The following is a 21885-nucleotide window of genomic DNA, read 5'->3' on the forward strand; positions in this document are numbered from 1 at the left end:
TTCTTCTGCGATGCAAGTGAAATGGAAAGTGGGAAGTGTCTGGCTGGGCTGCCTGGAGGAGGAGAGCACAGGAGGGGGGCCAGGGCAAGGGCTGGATTTAGGAACAGGGAGGGAGGGAGGGAAATGGAGAGGGAAGGCTGCCAGCAGCTGCTGGCGCTGCAGGAGAGCAGGAAAGAGAGAAGATAAGAGGAGAAGAGGGAGGGGCAAACACAGAAGGGGAAAGAATGGCGGGTGCTGTGGTGGGGAAGGGCGATCTGAGACGCTCTAATGCTGTGCTTGCCACCCGATTAATGTGTTTTAAAAACCCTGGGATGCTGGGGAGGACATCTGACAGGTTACCTAATGCAGTTCCTGTGACTTCACCCTGTGCTATTTGTGCTTCTTCCGGCCAGCATGTGATCAACATTTACTTGAATATCCCACTATCTAAAGTAGTTTTGGGTTGCACACTTAGCAAATATACGTGGAAGATTCTGACAGTGTTGTATAAAGATATTTTTCAAGGTCCCCTCATCGATGATGGTAACCCTTTCCCTGGGGGATGTCTGCTCTGGAGCAAAAGCAAATGTGGCATTAGAGGCTCAGGGCTCTGAAATAGTTTGTGCTCCTCACTGCCGCAGAGAAGCTTACACTTCAGCCAAGCATAATGTAAAACTGTGTCCTGTGATTGGGGAACAGACTGCTGAGAAGAGTGACTTTATCACTAGATACCAGGCCTATAAACAACTGGACACGTCTTAAATGACATTTGTTTGTATCAAAGCATCTGTCTCTTTTCAGCGTCGTCTACTGTGCACAAAATGGTGGTGCCTTGTTTGTGTAGCACTTCCTATCTCCAGTGATAAGCTTACTAAGATTAGAAGTTATGAAATAACTTAGTTTTTAAAGGACATACTGCTAACTACTGCTAGGTTGAAATTCATGAACTTGCCAAGAACTAATTTCATGTCCTGAAATTAATTCCTTAAATGCTGGTATGTTTCAATCCTAAAGACAAATTCTTTTCACCAAAAGAAAATCTTGTCTGTTAATGGTGGTTTTATTGCAAAAGAAGAGCTAGACTATTCCAGATATTAGTGACCTGTTTCCCACATGGAGCATCCTGTTTTTATGCCGTATTGGGTTTGCATGGCAAGGTTTTGGTAGTGGGGGGGCTACAGGGCTGGCTTCTGTGAGAAGATGCCAGAAGCTTCCCCTATGTCTGATGATAGAGCCAACGTCAGCCAGCTCCAAGACGGACCCATTGCTGGCCACGGCCAAACCCATCAGCAACGGTGGTAGTGCCTCTGGGATAACATATGTACGAAGGGGGAAAAAAACTTGCGCAACTGCAGCTGGAGGGAGGAGTGAGAACACGTGAGAGGAACAACTCTGCAGACACCAAGGTCAGTGAAGAAGGTGGGGGAGGAGGTGCTCCAGGCACCAGAACAGAGATTCCCCTGCAGCCTGTGGTGAAGACCATGGTGAGGCAGGCTGTCCCCCTGCAGCCCGTGGAGGTCCACGGTGGAGCAGATATCCACCTGCAGCCCGTGGAGGACCCCACGCCCGAGCTGGTGGATGTGCCCAAAGGAGGCTGTGGCCTGTGGGAAGCCCATGCTGGAGCAGGCTCTTGGCAGGACCTGTGGACCCATGGAGAGAGGAGCCCACGCTGCAGCAGGTTTGCTGGCAGGACTTGTGACCCTGTGGGGGACCCACGCTGGAGCAGTCTGTTCCTGAAGGACTGCACCCCATGGAAAGGACTCATGTTGGAGAAGTTCGTGAAGAACTGCAGCCTATGGGAAGGACTCATGTTGGAGAAGTTTGTGGAGGACTGTCTCCCGTGGGAGGGACCCCATGCTGGAGCAGGGGAAGAGTGTGAGGAGTCCTCCCCCTGAGGAGGAAGGAGCAGCAGAAACAACATGTGATGAACTGACCGCAACCCCCATTCCCCATCCCCCTGCGCTGCTAGGGGGGGGAGAAGGTAGAGAATTTAGGAGTAAAGTTGGGCCTGGGAAGAAGGGAAGGGCGAGGGGGGAAAGTGTTTTAAGATTTGGTTTTATTTCTCATTATCCTACTCTGATTTGATTGGTAATAAATTAATTTTCCCCAAGTTGAGTCTGGTTTGCCTCTGACGGTAATTGGTGAGTGATCTCTCCCTGTCCTTATCTTGACTCATGAGCCTTCTGTTATATTTTCTCTCCCCTGTCCAGCAGAGGAGGGGGAGTGATAGAGCAGCTTGGTGGGCACCTGGTGTCCAGCCAGGGTCAACCCACCACACTTATGTAAGCCCTAAGATATCCCCCTTTCCCAAAGACCCGATGACAGTGGCCCAGTAATTTGTTCTTTTCAGAACTTAATGTCAAGCTCACACTATCTCTATGTGTTTGGGGAGGCTCTTTTCCATTTTTCCTTGCAAGAAGCTCATATGCCAGGCTATTATACAGAGGAGGGGTTTTCTCTAGATGCCATTGTCCCTAGGCACTAAGTGGAAGACAGTGAATGGTAGACAACCCAAGAGTTCCTTGGGTTTCATTGGAGACATCATACATCTTTCCACTTGCTCCTATATACAAGTCTCTCTGCCAGTCCTCCTATGGGCCAGATCATGTTGGACTAGTAAGGCTATAAGGTACTGACAAGGTTACATTTAATTTTCTAGAGGCACAGCAATCTACAGTACTGTTTAGGATTCCTCTGCATGCTTTTACCTCAGTACTCTTCTTACTTTTCTTAATCATGCTGCACAGCAGAACTCAGACCCCTGCACTTACCATCTGCATAGGACCCACATTCCTTGGAACAGTTTACATGGGACCCACCAAGTCCTCTCTGCTAGGTGACCCACAGATCAGCCTGAGGCTGCAGTCAAAGTCAGCTGGCAAGTACTGTTACCAGCTCACCAGAGCAGCCCAGATTTCAGCCAAATATGTTTCCATGCAGGGAAGACCACGGTTTAAAGATGCTCCATTGCTACCCTAAGCTTTTGAACCCTTGCAATATCAGTCCAAAATGAAGGTAGAAAATACGGAGAGGCAGAGAAAATGGAATTTGTGGTCAGAAGTCCCTGTCATAAAGAGAATTCTTAATTATACCCGAAATATTTCCCAGATTGCCACAGTAAGTTACTAGTTTCTTTTTGTGAAAAATAACAAATATATATTATACTGCTGAGGAATGTCCTATCTTACAACCATTGCCTTTGCATTGTGTTTGCTGTAGATCAACGACTCCATTCTCCAGTACTTTGGAAGCCGTACGAGAAGAGCAGTTCTGTATGCACCTCCTGCCCACCGTGAAACCGACCGTCAGCTCTGTCAGCGCATCCTGGCAAAACATGGATATACAGTCACAGTCCTTGAAAACAGGAGGCTGATGGAAGATCCCAGGCTTGAGGGCACTTATCACAGTAAGAATAAATGGACTTAGTTAATTCATTAATTACTAAATGTTAGCTATTGATCCAGCATTCTTCCACAGAGGTAAAGCTTATAAACTCTAGATGCAAGTAAGGATAGAAGCCAAATTCTAGCCCTTCCCAGTTATGCAGCTGATTTTCCACAATTAGGTGATTCTTCCATTAGATACTTCCTTCTGTTAAAAAATGCAGCAGAGTGATTCGTCATAGTCTTGACAACCCAATCAGATCAGTTTGGTTCCTGATGACTTCTCATACCAAATTCATCAATATAATAACGGAGTAATTTTCAGTAGAGCATTTCATAACAAAACAAATACTTGCTACATTTGGTTCTTTCTCATTTTCTCTCTTAAGGAGAGAAAGGTGTATACATGAAGGTACGCTTTCTCCTCTGGTAATGTTTTGATTGTTCTGTAATGTACACACTAAGCTTGTTAAAGAACACGATACAGAAGTAGTACATTTTGCACTTGCCGCAGATGCTGGGGTAAATTACTGCTGGTTCTTAGTTCCTATTGAAATTTGATCTACAGTTAAAGCAGGCTACTGAAGAAGTTTGATCTCTTGCACCAGGGACTGTAGCTTTGTTGTGTAGAGTTATACTGCGCCTGATTGATAGAGGAGCTTTGGGCACCAGTTATATCTATGCTGATCATGTTTAAGTGCTCTTGGACACCTTAGAGGTATGAACTGAAACTGTGATCTCAATTTGGTGTTCTGCTGGAAGTCAATTTCAGAACTGGAAGGCTTTGAAAAAAATACACAGGCCACCATTCTGTCAGTAGAAAAATGGTGTGGTTGGTTATTTCTCATGCTAAGGGGGGTGGCGCTTACATTATTCAGGCTTGCAATACATTCCTGGGGTTACCAGAGAGCTCAGTTTTGCTTTGTGCTTTAACCAATCAGAGTAGTTTCATAGATGAAAAACATAAGTATTTCGCATGGATGAGGCTGCTCAAAATTCAACCATTAATTTCAAGTTTCTTTGAGAAACTTTCTTGAAAGTAAGGTACATGCAGTTTTTTTGGAAGGCTGTACAGAGAAATAGTAAATTGTCTTCACCTCGCTCTTTTATTTTAATCTGGTTTCATATGCACCTTTCAGCCACTCCTTGCCTTGAGTACTTTCCATCCCAGAGTGACAAGACACAGCGTGTCCACAGGTTTTGCTGATATCAGATGGGCTGCAGAGAAAAGATAGCATCTCTGGGGACCATGTGCACCATCTCTGTGAAATACTTTTATTTCAAATGGCCAAGGAAGTGGGCATGCAAAATTCAGTTACGACTTAGAACAATCACTGTACTAGATTTTGCCACAGTGATCAGCTCAGGTTCAGGTTCTCCAATGCAGGTTTTTACCCTCCAAACACTGCCTCTGCAGAGATCAACTTAACTGTGGATATTTATATTTTACAGGCTAGCACCAGTACTTCCTGTAGCATTTTTCCAGTAATGAAAAAAAAATAATAAAAAGGTTTTAGGTATTTTCCAGGAACATCCCACAGCTTCCAGCAGATGTTGGAGTATGTAAAAAAGTCAAATGCTTGCCAATTTAAGGTAAAGAGTAAGACTACTAATTCCATTTCATGGCAACATAAGTCTGCCTTTAACTATTCCCTGGGTTATGTAAGTGCCTAGCTTTAAAGTTGCGTTTTAAAAACAAGAAGTAAGTAAAAGAGCATGTCTGCATACCAAACCAATGATCTTTTCTTAGAACTAAACAAGTTACGCTCAAAGTTTTTTTTTTTTTTGCCAGTAGATACGGGGTTACTGTTCTGGATGGGATAGTACTCCTTATTTTGGAGAAGGGTATTTTGAGCTATGCTTTGTCATAATATTTTCCTAATAGGAGTGTTATAAATTATTAAAAAATACGTTCCTTGAAGCCTCTATTAACTCGATATAGATAATGGACTGAGAAACATAGATCATGAATGTTGTGAAAAATCTATAAAAAGAGTCATTCCTTCTTGGTATTATTTAGCAGCTCTATCCAGTGCTTTTGTTTTTGTGCAGTCTGTCTCACTCGTGTATCTTTCAAAGTTCACTCTAATTTTGAAAGGATTTTTTGTTTAGAATGGCTGAGAGCCAAGAGTCTAGCTGAAGTCATATATGGAAAAAAATTCACCGCAAAACATTCCTAACTTTTTTGCGCTGGCCCGCTATTAATTTTGGGACCAGTTCTGCTCCCGTTTGAAACCCAAATGTGACAGCTCTGCACACTGATCTTCCAGGGAGATCCTCCACACCTGGGCTGCAGCACTGTGTTGAGTTCATTGCTGTCAGAGAGAAACATCAGGAGAATAGTTTTCTTCAGTGGAAATTTTTCACTTCTTACAGACCAACCAAAACATTTTGAGTTTTGGTAACTGGAAAATAGTTGGCTAAAAAGGAAAAGGATATCTTTTTTTTTTCAGGCAAAGAGACTGTGGTTTATGGGTTTCCTATGAAAAATCTGTACAGATGCTTTCTGCAGTAAAATATAAGTTATTCAAACCCCTAATTTTTCACTTAAGAATAGCTCTGTCAGTAAATTCTCAAGCAGCTTTGGTTGAACAAAAAGTAGCTGTGCTTTCACCATTCCTTAGCAATTAAACCCACATGGAGGGAAAAGCCCATGGACTGATATCTGTGCCTGCTCTGAGCTCTCTGAGTCTTCCTTTTGCGGCAGCCCTAAATAAGCCAGTTTTTCTGTAAGGTTTAAAACATCTCTTAGTCTGCTGCTGGGATGGAGATAGGGAGGCAGTACTGTGTTAGAAGCAGATGATGGGATAGTCAAGTTTTGCAGGGAGCTGGGATTGCCACCTTGGGCATGCAGCTGCTGCTGCTGGGGTAGATCCGTTTTAGCATGGTCAGTATCTCCAGGATCTGTGGTAAGGCCATCGTGAAGCAAGCAGTTCAAAGGAAGTTGGATAACAGCTGATGAGAAAGATATCAGGTTTAATTGGCCAGCACATCTATAAATGGTACACTTGTTTTGTTTGCCAGCTAGGCAGAAGAAGGTGTGATTGGTGTGTTGTTCCTTCCTTCCTCCTCCTTTTTTAAAATGTGAGACTCTGCTTATAGAGACATAGTCTCTGGGACAAGTTCTCCCTTTGCTGCAGCCTTGGACGGTGTTGAAACTGGTGTCACAGCCTCAAGGAAAATAATAAAAGGATCAGAAGGAGGAGTGAGAAAGCCTCACACCTCCAGGCTTTCTCCTGGGAGGTTTGCCGTGCTGAGCCGCGCAAGCAGCAGGCCTTCCTTCCCTCAGCTCGGCACAGAGCTGTGCTGCTCTATCAGAGATGAGTAGGATGAGCCGCCTGGCTTCAGAGCACTCTTAGGCCCTCCCAGCATGGCCAATGCTGGAGAAGAACTTGCCAAATATTTTCCAAAGTCTTCTGCCTTCTTCCCTGTCCTTCCAGTCCGAGAAGCTCTCATCTCTGGGACCACAGTAAAGATTAACAGGATCTGTGGGTCCCTATGGCTCTGTGATGCCCTGCCAACATTTTCACAACATTTTTTAACGGGAAAGTTTTATCTTAGAAATTTGTTGCACTAAAATGCATTTCTGCCCTCCAAAAATAACGTTCCCTAGTTACTGTCTGCTGCCTGAACCTTGCCTGAATTCCGTACTTTCCCCAGATGACATCTTCTAACATAAATAAACTACTTATATCTTTCTTTGTGGAGCCATCAGTTTTTCTGTCCTTTGCTCAATGTGCCTGCCTCATTAGTCAATGGTGACCCTCCCTTAATAGGCATTTCCTTCATTTCTCAATTCTTCACCTTTACTAATAGTTAAGCAAATCTCAGAAAACTGCAGGCTCCAAGAAACATGTGCAGTTGTATGCCACAAATCTGACCAGCCAGTTTTAATTCATTCTGCAATAACATGCAAAATTCTGTTGTTACTGCTAGCTTTTGGAATGGAAAAGGTTCTGCATAACCTTAATGACAGCCAGTCAGTTTGGCCATGGAAAAAAGCACATCTATTCAGGCTGCTGGCAAACTGAGTGCAGCGTAACTTTATATGCTCCCTGCTGCCTTAGAATGTTAATTTTAATAATCTGGTGGAATTTTTTGCAATTCCAATGAGGGACTTTAAAAAAAGTATCATAAACCATTTTCATAGTATTGATTTTACATGATCATTTCCTATTTTTAGAATATTACAGTTAAGTATTTAACCTTTACTATGGCTTCTGTTTGCAGTTTGAGTGACATCCACTGAAGATGAAATTTTAGCCATGCTATTAGAAAGATCGTTACAGTACATATATTGATTTGGGGTTTTTTTTGTGATTTATTGTTCCATAAGATAAGTATTGAACCCATCTTAGCTTTGGTCGGTACTTACCTCTTAGGTCAATAAGTCTTGATATTTATTTCCACTGAAATCAATACCAGCTTCATGTCCTATTCATTCACCTGAGATTGTTAAGTGGAGATCATATACTATATATATCCTTAACTTTACATATATTGCAAAGAATATGAGATCTGAAGCTATTTCCTCTTAGCTGACTTTATTACCATGCACTGAATTCTGTTCTGTTATCTGCCATTTTAAGACCATGCTGTGTTTAAGTATTTGGCTGTGTAAATTAAGCCCTGGTTCCAGCAACTAACTATGAGGATGGTCTGGCTTTTTGCAGATGTGGGAGTGGTGCTTGGGTGGAGCTGCTCCAAGAACAGGAAGGGATGAGTGAGACAACAGACCCGTGGGAGCAAATCTGAGCAAATCTTGGCCCTTCTCTTTATGTGCTGGGGTCAAGAGATCTGTCTGGCATTTAAGGTGGCATCTCATGGCATTACTTAGGTATTACAGCAAGGAGTGAATAACCCCTCATTGTTAAAGCAACCTGAATATATTCAGACATAACTCATTTTGTTGTAAAATGCTGATTTGAGAATTGTATTGTTACGGCAGATATGGCCTCTGCTGCCTCCGTCCTTGGCTCTCTATGGAGCACTCTGTTGCTTCCTTGTACCCAGCAGTTGCTCCCTGTAAAAGCTGCTGCCTGGGGAATGTCAGGAAGCGTGAGCCTGCAGGAGCAAGTGCAGGTGTTCAGCAGATGTGGAGTGATGCTAGCTGCAGGTTTCTGTCTCTCTCTGGATGGTGCATGACTGAAGAAGCAGTTGGGGACAGATGAAAGAAAATTCTGCTTTGATTCTCCCAATAAGCAATTTTCCAAGTCAGTCTTTGTCATTTTTTCATTTTGGTTTGTTGAGTATCCTTTGGAAAAATTGCTCTTTAAAGAAAATCTACATTTTCCATGGGAAGAAAATGTCTGTGTCTGTTCACTTCTATTCACAGTAGGACTAGGAGGCAGAGAAATGTTGCCACACCAGAGTTAGAGATGGAGAAACTAGGATAAAAACCATATGAGTCACTGTCAGAACTAGGATGAGATGCATGCTCCTTGCTGTATAACTTTATGTTATTCCTTTAGCATATTGTATCACCTCTAGTACTCCTCACTATTCATACTTTTGACCAGAGGCTAAATCAGCAAAAGAATCAGCTTAATTGCTGACATCTGGCCAGCAGCAAGGTAGGAACTTGCAGAAGTGCTACTTCATAAGTGCAGCCAGTAATAGTTTCCTCAGGGCTGCTAATTAGTCTAGAGAATAAACTACAGCCGTGGGTTTCAGAGGCCCCAGGGCCATGTCTGGTGACTGTCAGACATTTGCTTCTCATTTTCCAAGACATACTCTATCAGCACAAGTAGTGAGAATGAGAGGAGGTGGTAAAAACAGGAGGACACAGTGATGCTCTTTCTTCCATGAGTGTGAAGACTGGTATGACTGGGGGAACAGAGGTACTTGTTAACGTAAAATATTTTAAAAGCCTGCTGCCAAGGAAAAAAGAACAATCTGTTCTTCATGCCTATAGTGAATAGGACATGAAGTACTACAACAACAACAAAAAAGTTGTATTAGATATTAAGAAAGCTGTTTTGGGGCTAATGCTAGTGAAGTAATCAAATGGATCCCCTGGAGCTGTGGAGCATTCAATCTTAGAGGTCTTGAAATATTAAGTAAAGAGATTTTATTGGGTGTAGTGTGTCCCCTTGTGGGGTAACAAGATGGACTCACAGACTTCTTGAAGTCTATGACTAGCCTTGAGAGAATGAGGCAGACAAGAAATTGAAGAGGGAAAACATAGTGATTTCTAAAGCAGGTGGAGAGATTTCAAGCATGAGTCAGCTGTGGTGACTCAGGGCTCTAACTGAGGAAGAAGCAATATGTAGTTTACAGCATCTTCTTAAAATGCAGAATATTCTCAAAAACGCCAAATCTATGAGAATATATTCCTGACAGGAGTGGGGAAAAGGGAAGGGAGCACAAAATTAGTGGTGCATAGAGTATAGCCAGCTGAAGTTTGAGGAGGTAGAAAGCAAATAACATACTCTGAAATAGGAATGGTTTTCATGGGACGGCATGTAAAAATCAGTACTAAGAGAACCCAATCTCCTCCCGTAGTGAATGGTTTTCTATGGAGTTTGAAATACATTAACAGGATTAGGTAGCATTAGTTCTAACTTTACTTTTATTTCATTTTTTTATTTTTAATTTTTCAGAGTACAGTTAGGAGGAGACCCTACTTGTTGTTTGTTACAGCCTCAGACAAGTTTCCATGAAACCCAACTAACTTTAGCAAACAATTATAAAGACTAAAGGCCTCAAGGAAAATTGCTGGTGTGTTCTGTAAACATCTGGTTGCCATTTTCAATTACAAGGACCAACCCACTGAAGGAAGCAGTTTAGTTTTTTTGGAACAGAAATGGGACACTGGGGTTTTTGTTCTTTTTCATAGTGGAGAGTAAAGGAAATGTCAGGAATAGAGAGGTCACTAGATGCTCAGCTTTTATAAATACAAAAGTCTCTGAGAAAATTAAAGTAAATTGAAATCAGGTTCTGAAAGTGTAAACAACCCTGTGGAGGTAAGGTTAAATAAGCAGGACTGGAGGTTCTAGCATGCCAGCAAAAGCACAAGATCATTCTATTGTAAGTCAGTCATTTAAAATATTGTGCAAAATAATAATGGTGAGGCTAGCCACAGAAGTATTTTGTGGGTTACCATACAAATACATATATATCTTCAAATCTAGCAGATGTAACTTCTCTTCCAAAAATCATTTTGGTTAACTGTTGGTACAAATATAGAGCTGGCAGTATACAAAACTGGTTGGTTTCCTAATGCAAAATATATGTCATGTGAGTCCTGGGCAAAGTTTTGACAAGTAAAACATACATTTCAGAAGCATTCTTTTTGTATGCTGTTAAGCAAGGAGCTTCCTAAACAAGCTAAATAGGTAGAAATGTGATCCTCAGAACATACTGAGTTACAAGCATACTTAATGTTTGTTAAGTTTCTTCTGCTTCCTTAAAATGAAAGTTCATATAGTTTTAGGAAAATAATGTATACCAGAAACATACACTGTCTGGATCACTTTTTAATTTTGCTTTTAGCAATTAAGCCTGGCTATTTGCCAACTCGTTGAAAGTGGATGCCTAATCTCATGCCGCAGACATCATTGCTTTCAGTACAAGACAGATCAGTTTCTGACATACCCAAATAAATGCTGCTCTCTAATGTGATGCTGTGGTTTCTTGTTAGAAAATCTAAATGCATAGTATATTTTTCTGAACAATATGTATTCTCCTTCCTAATTATTAGCGGAACATATTCATGTTTTCTAGCAGAAGAGCACACAAACTATTTCTTTGTATCACTAAAATAAACCCTCTGTAGAATTGTACTAAAAACCCTGTTTCAAATGCACTGTTTTCCTTGAGAAAGGGAAATTCTTTATTTGTTCATAACAAAAGTATAAGGACGTTGAACTTTGTTAAGTTAAAACCAAAATATAGCATTTAGTCATAAAGTTACCAAACATACCTTTCTTTGAATGTTCTTTTTAGTCATATAAACAGAACATACAATCCAATGGAGAGTGGTATTTATTGGGCTGACTTAGAACTTACAATAATTAAAATGTTACATACTGATTACACAGTGAGCTAAAATTAAAACTTTGCTGGAATAAATTATGTCATGTTAATAGAATCTGAAAAACACCAGTGTCCAGGCAGACACACACGTTGGCCAAAGGAAAGCAACGATGTGTGAGTCCACTGAAATTAAATAAATACAAGGGATTAAGGTATAAGTATACAAGCTTTATAATATGCTAGTAACATGCAAATCCTGTAAAAGAGTTTGAAGCAATGTTTTGTAACTGTAGCCTACAGGATAAGAAGGTAACAGCAGATAATTGTTTATTCAAGTATTTCTAAAATGCTTCCCTTTAAGAAGTGAATCCTGGCTCTGATAGGGTTCAGGCAGAGACTCTGGTTTATAAATATATATGTCTGTTCCTAAATGTCAGGTGATTGTCTACTAATATAGGTGCTGGGAGAATGACAGTAAGTCTAGCCAGAAGCCTGTAGCAGTCCTGCCAGAGCACTCTCTCTAAGGGATTGTTGCATTAGTGTTGCCCAGTGTTTAGGCTGCTGGAAGCTGTGCATCTTTTTTGATGCACTCACTGGCTCTGAGCCCTGGTCAGCTGTGAGAAGTGTGGTGGCTTTCATCATTGTGCTCCCATTTTAGGTAGACGCATTATATACCACTGAAATCAAACCAATTTTTTTTTTTTTTCACTTTAGCTACCATGACTTTTATTGGTTCAGATAGCAAAAAGCTTATACACTGTGTGGGCCGTCATTGTAATTTGCAGCCAGCCCACTTCATTCCTAGGTTGAGATTCCAACTTTCTCCAGCTGCATCCACTTTGAGCTGACAGCTCTTTTGAACGCTGCATCCCAAAAATGCCCCAGACATCAAAAGTGCAGTAGCCACACATGGGTTAGAACATGTTTCTGAAAATTTTTGTTACACTGGCTTATTTTACATCAAATGGGAACCTTTCCTTCATGAGGGGAATGATTATTCTACCTTCTGATGTTCATTATATTCCCTCAAAGTTGATTTTTCAATGTAATACTGAATATTCTTTTATTCAGCCCCTGAGTTTGTCCATTTGGAGATAATCCTAGTTTGCACAGATGTTGAAGAGAAAGGAAGCTTCTCTGACGTACTCAGAAATCAAAACTAACTATCCCTCAGTTTCAAGTTGGTCATGAGAACTTTCAGATTTCTGAAAAATTTTTTTTCATACAGAAAACTATTACTAAAGTGACACCTACTCTTTGGTTAGAAAGGAAAAAAAACACATGTAATTAATTTCTGTCATTTTTGGCAGATGTGTTTCCTTACAAAACAATGTCAATTTTTCACAACAGAAGGGCAAAATATGGAAGGGATTTGGATTAAAAAGTAACAAAGGAATAGGATTTAAGCAACCTTAACTGGTAGCAAGATTAAAAAGATATAGTCTCAACATATGTCCTCAACGGTGCCTCAAACACGTAAAATATATTCAGACTTTGATAGAGGGAAGGACATAAGAGTTGAGTGGTATGCATTTTGGAAAGTTTGAAAGAAATTATTCAAGGCATAAAGTGTTTCTATAACAAGCTCATTGTTGTAATGACTTTGTTTCTGACATTTGTGGTAATGCTTTCCAAAATAAATATTTAGCTATAAAAAGGGGTTTCATTTTTAATTTATAGCAACTACTAGAAGTGTGTGTGTACATAGAATATACTGAGTTTTCTTCTGCATTGTGTAAAGGCAAGATGAATCTGGCAGAACCACAGTTATTTTAGATCTGACAGAATACAGCTCAACTGATCAGTTTTTTTGAAAAAGGACTTTTAGTGTAAAATGGTAAAATAAGACAAAACCACATTTTCTTTATTTGGAAGAAACCCACTGTTTGCTACAATTCGTTATTTATTTTTTTTACAAGAGAGAAAATAGAAAACCTATCAGCATACTGAAGTACTTTGTTAAACAGGCTGATAAACAAAATAAGAACAAGACCTAGCTATTTTGGACCAAATCAAGAAGTATTTGTCTGTCTAAATGGGAATTAGGCATTTAAATATTTTTTTTTCCCCATCTGGCTTCAGCAACTCTCTCAAAAAAAGAAAAGCCCTCACTCCAGTTTTCACAACCACAGTGAGGCTAAGTATCACTGGAGCCTGTCTAGAAGTCAGTCTTCAACAAAAAATAATTCAGGTAATTTTCTGTAAAGAGTAGGCTGAAGACAAGGACTTTAAATACAAAGAGTTTGGCACATGTTAACTCCATTTTCACTTGGAATGAAGTGCTACGGCTTTAGAAAAAAGGTTAGAGGACCTTTGAAGAAAGCTCTAAGAATAGAAAGAAAGAAGTATTCAAGAAAGTACTAGCACAGAAGGTAACTGTAGACTAGTTAGGTTGCCCTCTTTATGACAGGATGATGTGTGAGGTAGGAGAAAGCAGCAGGTTTCTTTCTTCTCTACCCAGCTACATGACACATCTGATTTACATCCTAGATGTTACAGTACACATTTTTTGCAAATCTAACAATGTGAGGGTGCCTGTTGACCTTCAAAAGTGAGAGGTCTGATCCTACGTTTCTTTAAAATGTTTGCAGAGAGAATTTTAATGTCTACTTTAGAGTCCATGTTCCATGGATGCTCTACGTGGTAGTCATGATGATGTCTGTATCACCGACTTTTGCTACCCCATGGCATGCCAGGTGAGTAGAGTTGAAAGGCAGCATAGGGTGCTGCATAGAAAACAGTGTCTGTGGGGTATAGTTGGAAATCTCCCTTACATTAGCCATGACTTAATTATTGCATCACTGTCTTCTGTGGTTTTGTCTAACTCATAAATAAAATGTGTCAATTCCCTAGTCGTGAGGACAAGTGATGCAGTATGGCTCGTGTCCATGTATCTAAACTCTTTTCCCCTGACTGAGGGTGGCCTGCTCTTCACTGAGTTTTAGGAACTGTCACTGGCTTGAGCTGTCTTCTGGGGCATTGCATGGCCACACAGGGAGAAGAAAACAAACACAGCGGATGATTGCAGCCCAGTGGTTGAGCCTGTGTCCTGACACTGTTTAGTTTAGCCATTGCCTCTATTCCCAGGCTTCTCTTTTTCAGTATTCTGATTGTTTCCTGCCTCTTGGGTATTAAGGTATCTGACACATTAATTAGGGTTGGCATAGGATGCCCAAGTGCTGTAAATGCAGTGATCAAGGGCTGCCATTTGGACTTTAAAATATGTGTCTTTGTTTCTTGCAGAGGTGATCAAACACCATACTTTTAACATTGTAATTGTTATCCTAATTCATTGTAATTAGAATGAGACAGGACATTAAGACAAATAAACCCATCTACTCTTAGCTGCTTATCCTGAGGCTCCTCTATATCCATAGAAGGGAAGAGGCTGTTTTCTCAGCTCTAGCACAGTTTCTGCCCTTTAAAGTCAATGATGAATTCTTATTAGTGCCATCATTCAGAGGGCTTCTCAGCCCAGGTTCCTCATGTCCTGTTGCAAAGCGTGGGAGTGGTAGAAAGGTTGGGGTGAAGGGCAGGATGGAAAGTATACTCAAGCTGGCAGTTTGGTTTCCTTGGGCAGAACTCCTCCTCCCCAGGCACTACTTGCCCATTGAATCGCCCACTGAATCTTCTTTCCAGCCTCCAGCTCTCTCCATTTGTTGCATGTGCCTCTCTAAACACCCAGACTCTTCCTTGTAAGAGTAGCAGGATCAGCAGGCTTGGTACTAGTCCGGTGGGGAAGATGCCTCAGTACCTCTTGTTTTTGTTGTAGCTCCTAGGAACACACTCATCCAAGTTAGAGATTGCCAAATCCGGCAGCCTGACAGAGGTGAGGCTGATGCAGGTCCGTGCCCCCGCATCCAACCAGCAGCAAGGCTGAACGTGTGCTCCCAGCCGGCGCACGCACACACCTGTACACCACATACATATGGACACATGGCTGGCCACACAGATCGACACACTCAGCACTCACACAAATGCGAATAGCACCCACAGCCTCATCCACTCGCCAGCGCTCACACATGCACTCGTACACCCGCTCCAGCTGCTGCCATCATGGACACACGGGCCTCCGAGCCCTGGTCCCCCTCCAGGGGCTGCACTTCGAGCCCCAGACACACACGCACACACGCTCGCACAAGCGAGAGAGCCCTGCTGCCAGGAAAGAGTTGGCAATGGAGTTTAATGAGAAGACAGGACAGACTGCCCTGAACAGGTACAGGACATGACCAGCCAAGAGCAGCAACCAGCCCACTGCTTAGAGATGGCAAGCCCTTTTTATCCCTTTGTTCCTCTTTCTCCCATGCTTTGTCCTCTTCAGACCACCTTGATACCTCCTTTTCCCTGCCTTTGGTTCCTCCAGAGCCCATAATAAGCAATTGGGAAATGCTTTTACTGTGCACCTCGTAATGGGTCTCAAACCCTTAGGCAATGCGCTTCCCCCCCTCCCCAGGTCCACAAGGTATTTTGGGGCTCTTGTTCACTCATCGTGATGGGCACGGGGCTGAGTCTCCCCTGGGACAGCTGGGGGGGACCAGGGCAAGGGCTTGTCTCTCTGACAGGGTTACTGGGGTTCCCCCACCCAGCATCGTGCCTCTGTGCTCCTTCATGTGTGTGTGTGCGTGTGTGTACGTGCATGCGTGTGCACGTGCATAAGAGAGAAGAGTGTTTTGTGGGCAGATCCCTCTCCTGCAATGTCCCTGGGAGCAGCCGGAGCAGAGTGCTATTTGGGTTCCCCCACCTGCTGCAGTTCCTTTGGGCTCTGTTGGGCATGTCTGTAGATGAGCTTTTTATCACAGAACCAGTGATCACAGCACTCCTAGTCTGCTTATTCAGCAACAAAGACATGGGTCTGAAAACTGTAACTCACATTCCTGAGTTTTTCACGGTAAAATAACAGAGCTTCAGGCCTAAATTTCCTTCCCCCCCCCCCCCGAAAAGATAATTCGAGTTTTAGTATAAGTTTCTGTAATAGAATTTTTGAATCCTGGTGATTTTGCATCAATTGACTCCATTGGTTTTTCATCTTACATCTCTGTATCCAGCCAAGAGGAGTTTTTCCTCTCCCCAGTGTGTTCTTCATTGCCGCATGTGTTTGTCTCCTTCTTTTGCTCCTCTGCTCTGTGAGTGACAGAGGTATTTACCTCACGTATTTAAACTGCTACTTTTCTTTACGTTATCTGAAGTTTAACTAAAATAACTTTATAATAAACAGTGGGAGATCTTGAAGAACCTTGTGAATATCAGACCAGAGCAGGCATATATGCACACAAGCACTGCACAGTTAGGTACTCAAAAGCTGTAACAAGCACTATTTTCAACTTTGATTTGACTGACTTGCTCATGATACATCCTTCCACTTCATGACTGCATGCTGCTTTTTCACATGACTTTGCCTCAGGGTGCACAGAACAGGGATACGAAGTTCTTTCCCGGATATAGTCCCAAGAGTTATCAGTTAGAATAACTTGGATCACGTAGCAGTGAGGGTTGTCCAAAGGCAGTTGTGTCAGGCAGAATCTTCTTCCTTGGCACAGAGCGGGGTGGAGCTGTTCTTCCCTCTCTGCTGAGGCTTCGAGAGCCGAGCACCCTCTTCCTCATCACATGAAGCAGTGTCGTTTTCCTCCCTCAGTGGGATGCACATGTGAAAATCTGGTAATATTTTGATTTGTTTTCTTTGATCCGTGCATGGCAAACTGCCACCTCTCATGCTTGGCCCCAACCCTGCTAGCAGGACAGGGACATCACTGCAAATTTTCCAGTGCCTATGACAGATGGAGCATACGGACAATAACTTCCTTAACTATAGAGTTGCCCTCCCCATGAGCTTCTTCACCCCAGTCTGATCCCTGCATGTCTCAACTGCATGACCCTCCTCCTCCCCACATGCACATCCTCTCTTTCCAGTTTTCACCTGGTTCTTCATCCCAGTGCACTGTCAGTAGCCTGTCTCTAATATCTCTCAATCTGGCTTTTCTGTCAGACAGTTTCCTTCTCCATCTTCACAGCAGGTAAGGAAGCACCTATACAGATGGATTAGCTGAGCTTTGGCAGATCTGTGACAGCTATGTGCTTGAACTAGGTACCACGTACTTCCATCCCAGAGAAGGTTAGGTCTCAGTCCCACAATGCTTTCTTGTGCGAGTGAGAAACATATCTAGCAGCTTTGACTGTGGTAGCCTACCTGTGTATCAAATACGTGTAGAGTAAGAATTCCAGCATTTGGGAGCAACTAGGGATGTAAACCTTTTTAGCTTGCATACAAGTAGAGCATACCATATTGGATTACTAGATGCTTTTGGTTTCACTGAGACTTGCTATGCAGAAAGTACCTATGTGTGGAGAGCATACCAGAGTAATCTGAATATCTGAATATTCATCCAAAACACAGTGTGTAAGCACAAAAGTGGAATAACAGGCTTGAGTGTTTGAATTGCCCTGATGTGTTTGCCATTGGGTCAGGACTACATATTTTCCTTTTGTTTGTTATTGAACTCTACTGTAGCTCAGAAAGTATTTTGACAGCATATTTTCATAGCTTGAGTTGACAGATTTTGCCATGATAAAAACTATAGGTTGTTAGAGTTACAATCTATAATGCAACGCAGTGGAGAATTATTCTTAGCCTGACACGGTCTCTCTCCAACAAACTAAGAACCATCTAATGCACCTGTATTACATACTGCAGTACTCTTCTCCCCATATCAGGCTAATATAATTTTTGAATGTACTTGAGTTACTTTTATTTCCAGTATTCTGCTCATTCTTTGGTTGCACAGAAAAATATATGGATATAGTTTGATAATACTGCAAATTTTTTGTGCACTACCTTTTGTTGCCTTACAGACAGTTATCTGCAAATTGAAAAACACCGCTTTAAATAATTTGCTGCAGGTCTGCAAATTCTTTCGTGGTTGTCTCTTGTAGTAGGGTAATTTGTTGATTGAAGAAAGGATTGTTAATCTATTGCATGACTGAATGTGATATAAAGGAGAAAGGATTGTCCTATCTCTTCTCCATTCTTGTATTTATGCCTGCAATAGATTTCTTTTGCTTCTTTTAGAGAAAGTCATCTCCCTTGTATTATCAATTACTCCAGTAAGGAAGACGGTAACTGGTTGACTTCATAGGTAGGTCCAAGGCAGTTGTAAAGTCTGAGACCAGGTGGAAAAAGGAAAACATCTTGCCAAATTTGAGAAGAATTCTGGGAGAAACAGGTAGCTCTTGGCTTGTTACACTCATTTATTTTTGTACTTTTAAAATTCTGCATTGGATTGACAAGAAAAGCAGTCGTGCAGCCTGGCCCTTCCTGATATAAGGAAACATTAATAAAATAACTCTCTCTTCTTTTTCAGACAAGAGTGGAAGCATTATGCATCCCCATTTGTAGTTAGACCTAACACCTCTCCACCGTATTTGCAGAAGAGATACAGAACGGTCAAGCATTACCGTGTTTTTATGGGTGAGGCACTGCAATAGGACTTCAAATGGCTATTTCACTCCCCAAATGCTGAACTCAGATGTGACTGTGCATTAATTCTTGAACACAGAGCAATGTTCTGTGCTAGGCTGTTCAGGGACAAATGAGCTGTCCTTGGAATTAGACTGGTTCCACTTGGTTCACGTCATCCTCTCCTCCACAAAGAATGCTTCCCTTCGCGCTTCAGATCCTCTTAGTTCGGGGGTAGCTGAGCCAAAATAAAACCCTGATCATCCTCAAGGGCGGTGAATAGTGACTGTCCTCAGGATTCCCTCAGCCTTTCCCTGGCAGCCATACAGCAACTGTATGAAGTATTTTGTGAATGAATTGACTGCATCCAGCAATCTCAGCCTCATACATAGGGTGGGGTTTTTTTTTACATGTATAGTACTACACTGCAATTAATGTGCCAAAATATTTCAGCCTAATTTGTCTAGTTAAGCAGGTGGTTACTGGACTGGACTGTGCGTTATGGCAGAGTACAGTCAGTCTCAACAAGTAGCATGGAGCACGCTGTGTGAAACAGAGAAAGGTTTGCACGTGGACAGGTGAACAGCTGCTTTCCAGAGTAGTTCAGAAAATATCAGAAACCTTGCCGCGTTTTCCTACACTATCTTCACTCAGCAGAGTGATCATTTCTTCATTGTTGTGGTAGTGAGTTCAAATTGGTGATAGCTCATGACTATCAAGAGCCACGGCAAAAGGAAAATTAAATACTTCCAATAACTATTTCTTTAAGGGGAAAATTCCTGCACACCTAGGTATTAGACATTCCTTTAGGGAAAGCCCTACAAATGAAACAGTGATATCAAAAACTTGTAAAAGGCCATGTTGTTAACAAAGAGAAAGCATTCAGTCTAACAAGTGGCATTCTGATCTTTGCACAAGTGAGACAGCCGAGCTGCCATAACCAGAAATAGGCTTCAAAGGATATTTTTCCCTGGAGAGTTATCAGTGAAGCTCAGATCTTCAGAGGTGTAGAATTCCCATGTCCCCAAACCCCGTCATGCAGCCTGCCTGATGCTGCTACCCTCTGAGATGCTGAGGGGCATAAAATCCAGCCCAGAGTCCAGAGCCAGGCAGTGAGGCAGTAGTTCTGTCTTTGAGACATCTGGTAGTTTTTCTACTCTAAACTCTTGACTAGCAAACTATTGGCTTCTATAAATTGACTACATTGCAGGGATGAAGCCTGCTTTGTAAAATATATTCCTCTGTCTTGTTTAAAGTTGGATTTGTGCACAAGCAGCTACTTCCATAAATATGTGCCTCCTCGCCAAACTCGGTTCAATCTGTGCGCACTCTATTACCCTGCAGGAGCAGAGGAGTTTGACTTTTTTTTCCCCTGTAGACTGTGAGGACTCATGATTCATGAAGCTAAAACTTACATTCATCATATTTTTTTTTTTACAGATCAGGATTACAACATGCCAAAAGTATATTTGAATACAGTTCAATGTGTCAGTACCTAAACAATACCTTTTCCTGAAAATCTTCTCTTCACATCCATGCAGCTCAGAGGTGCCTGGAAATATGTTTCAAGTAGAGCTGAGGGGAATTTCTTTTAAAAAAACATCATGTACAAATCTCAGGATCTCCCTTGGCAGGGATTCTGTAGCCTCCTTGAAGTAACATATTCCAGTACTTCATCCTTGTGGTTAGAAACTTTTCTTTATATAATCTTTGCTGCAAATTAAAATGTTTACTTTGTATCCTGCCTCCAGTGATTAAAGAAGACAATTGATTTTGGATGAGTAAAAATTTATTCTGTGGTGTTGTGGTTTAACCCCAGTCAGCAGCTAAGCACCACCCAGCCGCTTGCTCACTCCTCCCCAGTGGGATGGGGGAGAGAATTGGAACGGTAAAACTGAGAAAACTCGTGGGCTGAGATAAAGACAGTTTAATGGGTAAAGCAAAAGCTGCACATGCAAGCAAAGCAAAACAAGGAATTCCTTTACCACTTCCCATCAGCAGGCAGGGGTTCAGCCATCTCCAGGAAAGCAGAGCTCCATCACACGTAACGGTTACTTGGGAAGACAAATGCCATCACTCCGAACGTCCCCCCTCTTCCTCCTTCGTCCCCCAGCTTTTACTGCTGAGCATGACATCATATGGTATGGAATATCCCTTTGGTCAGTTGGGGTCAGCTGTCCCGGCTGTGCCCCCTCCCAGCTTCTTGCCCACCCCAGCCTACTCACTGCAGGTCAGAGTGAGACACAGAGAAGGCGCTGACACTGTGCAAGCACTGTTCAGCAATAGCTAAAACATTGGTGTGTTATAAACACTGGTTTGGTAACAAATCAAAAAGACAGCACTGTGTGGGCTGCTAGGAAGAAGATTAACTCCATCCCAATCGGACCCAGTACAAGGTCTTCCAAAACCCACCTCCTTCTTGTAACCCTCTACTGAAACTGTGTTTGCCAAAACTGGCAAACAGTGTTACTGGTGAGGTATGATCAACACCAACTGCAGCAGAAGGATTACCCCCCGTGCCTTGTATGTAACATTCATAAACAGGTTTGGTTACAATTCTTAATGTCTGTGGGATTATTATTAGAATGAAATAGACCCTATTACTTAGAATTCTGTGAGGAATTGACATGGAATAAATTCAAACTGCAATTCTAAAGGGGAGGATTCAACTCTTTCAGTACCAATAAATCTTTGCCAACAACTCAGAAGTTATTTATATGGCAACAGTATTATAGTGTTAATTCATACACAGTTTATGAATCTGGTCCTTTTCTGCAGTAGTGCTCTCTAGCCAATTGTATCTGTCCATCTGATTTCTCCTTCTGAATTATGGCACTTTGTATTGGGTTTGCGTGGCAAGGTTTTGATAGCGGGGGGGCTACAGGGGTGGCTTCTGTGAGAAGCTGCTAGAAGCTTCCCCTGTGTCCGATAGAGCCAATGCCAGCCGGCTCCAAGACGGACCTGCTGCTGGCCAAGGCCGAGCCCATCAGCGACGGTGGTAGTGCCTCTGGATAGCATATTTAAGAAGGAGAAAAAAAAAAAAACCTGCACAGCAGCAGTCAGAAGAGAGAATATGTGAGAGGAACAACTCCGCAG

The 21885-nt window shown here is 42.2% G+C and overlaps 1 protein-coding gene across 1 annotated transcript in view; it reads left to right on the forward strand.

Annotated features, from left to right (window-relative positions):
- The window catches only part of CPED1 (cadherin like and PC-esterase domain containing 1), a 158605-nt gene that overhangs the window by 9492 nt on the left and 127228 nt on the right, over positions 1-21885 (forward strand). The window contains exon 2 of the mRNA XM_050903592.1: positions 3199-3385. Within this exon, the coding sequence (XP_050759549.1) occupies positions 3199-3385 (187 nt within the window). The remainder of the gene's footprint in view (positions 1-3198; positions 3386-21885) is intronic.

This window comes from Gymnogyps californianus, chromosome 1 (genome assembly GCF_018139145.2).
Source record: "Gymnogyps californianus isolate 813 chromosome 1, ASM1813914v2, whole genome shotgun sequence".
In the NCBI taxonomy this organism is placed as follows: Eukaryota; Metazoa; Chordata; class Aves; order Accipitriformes; family Cathartidae; genus Gymnogyps; species Gymnogyps californianus.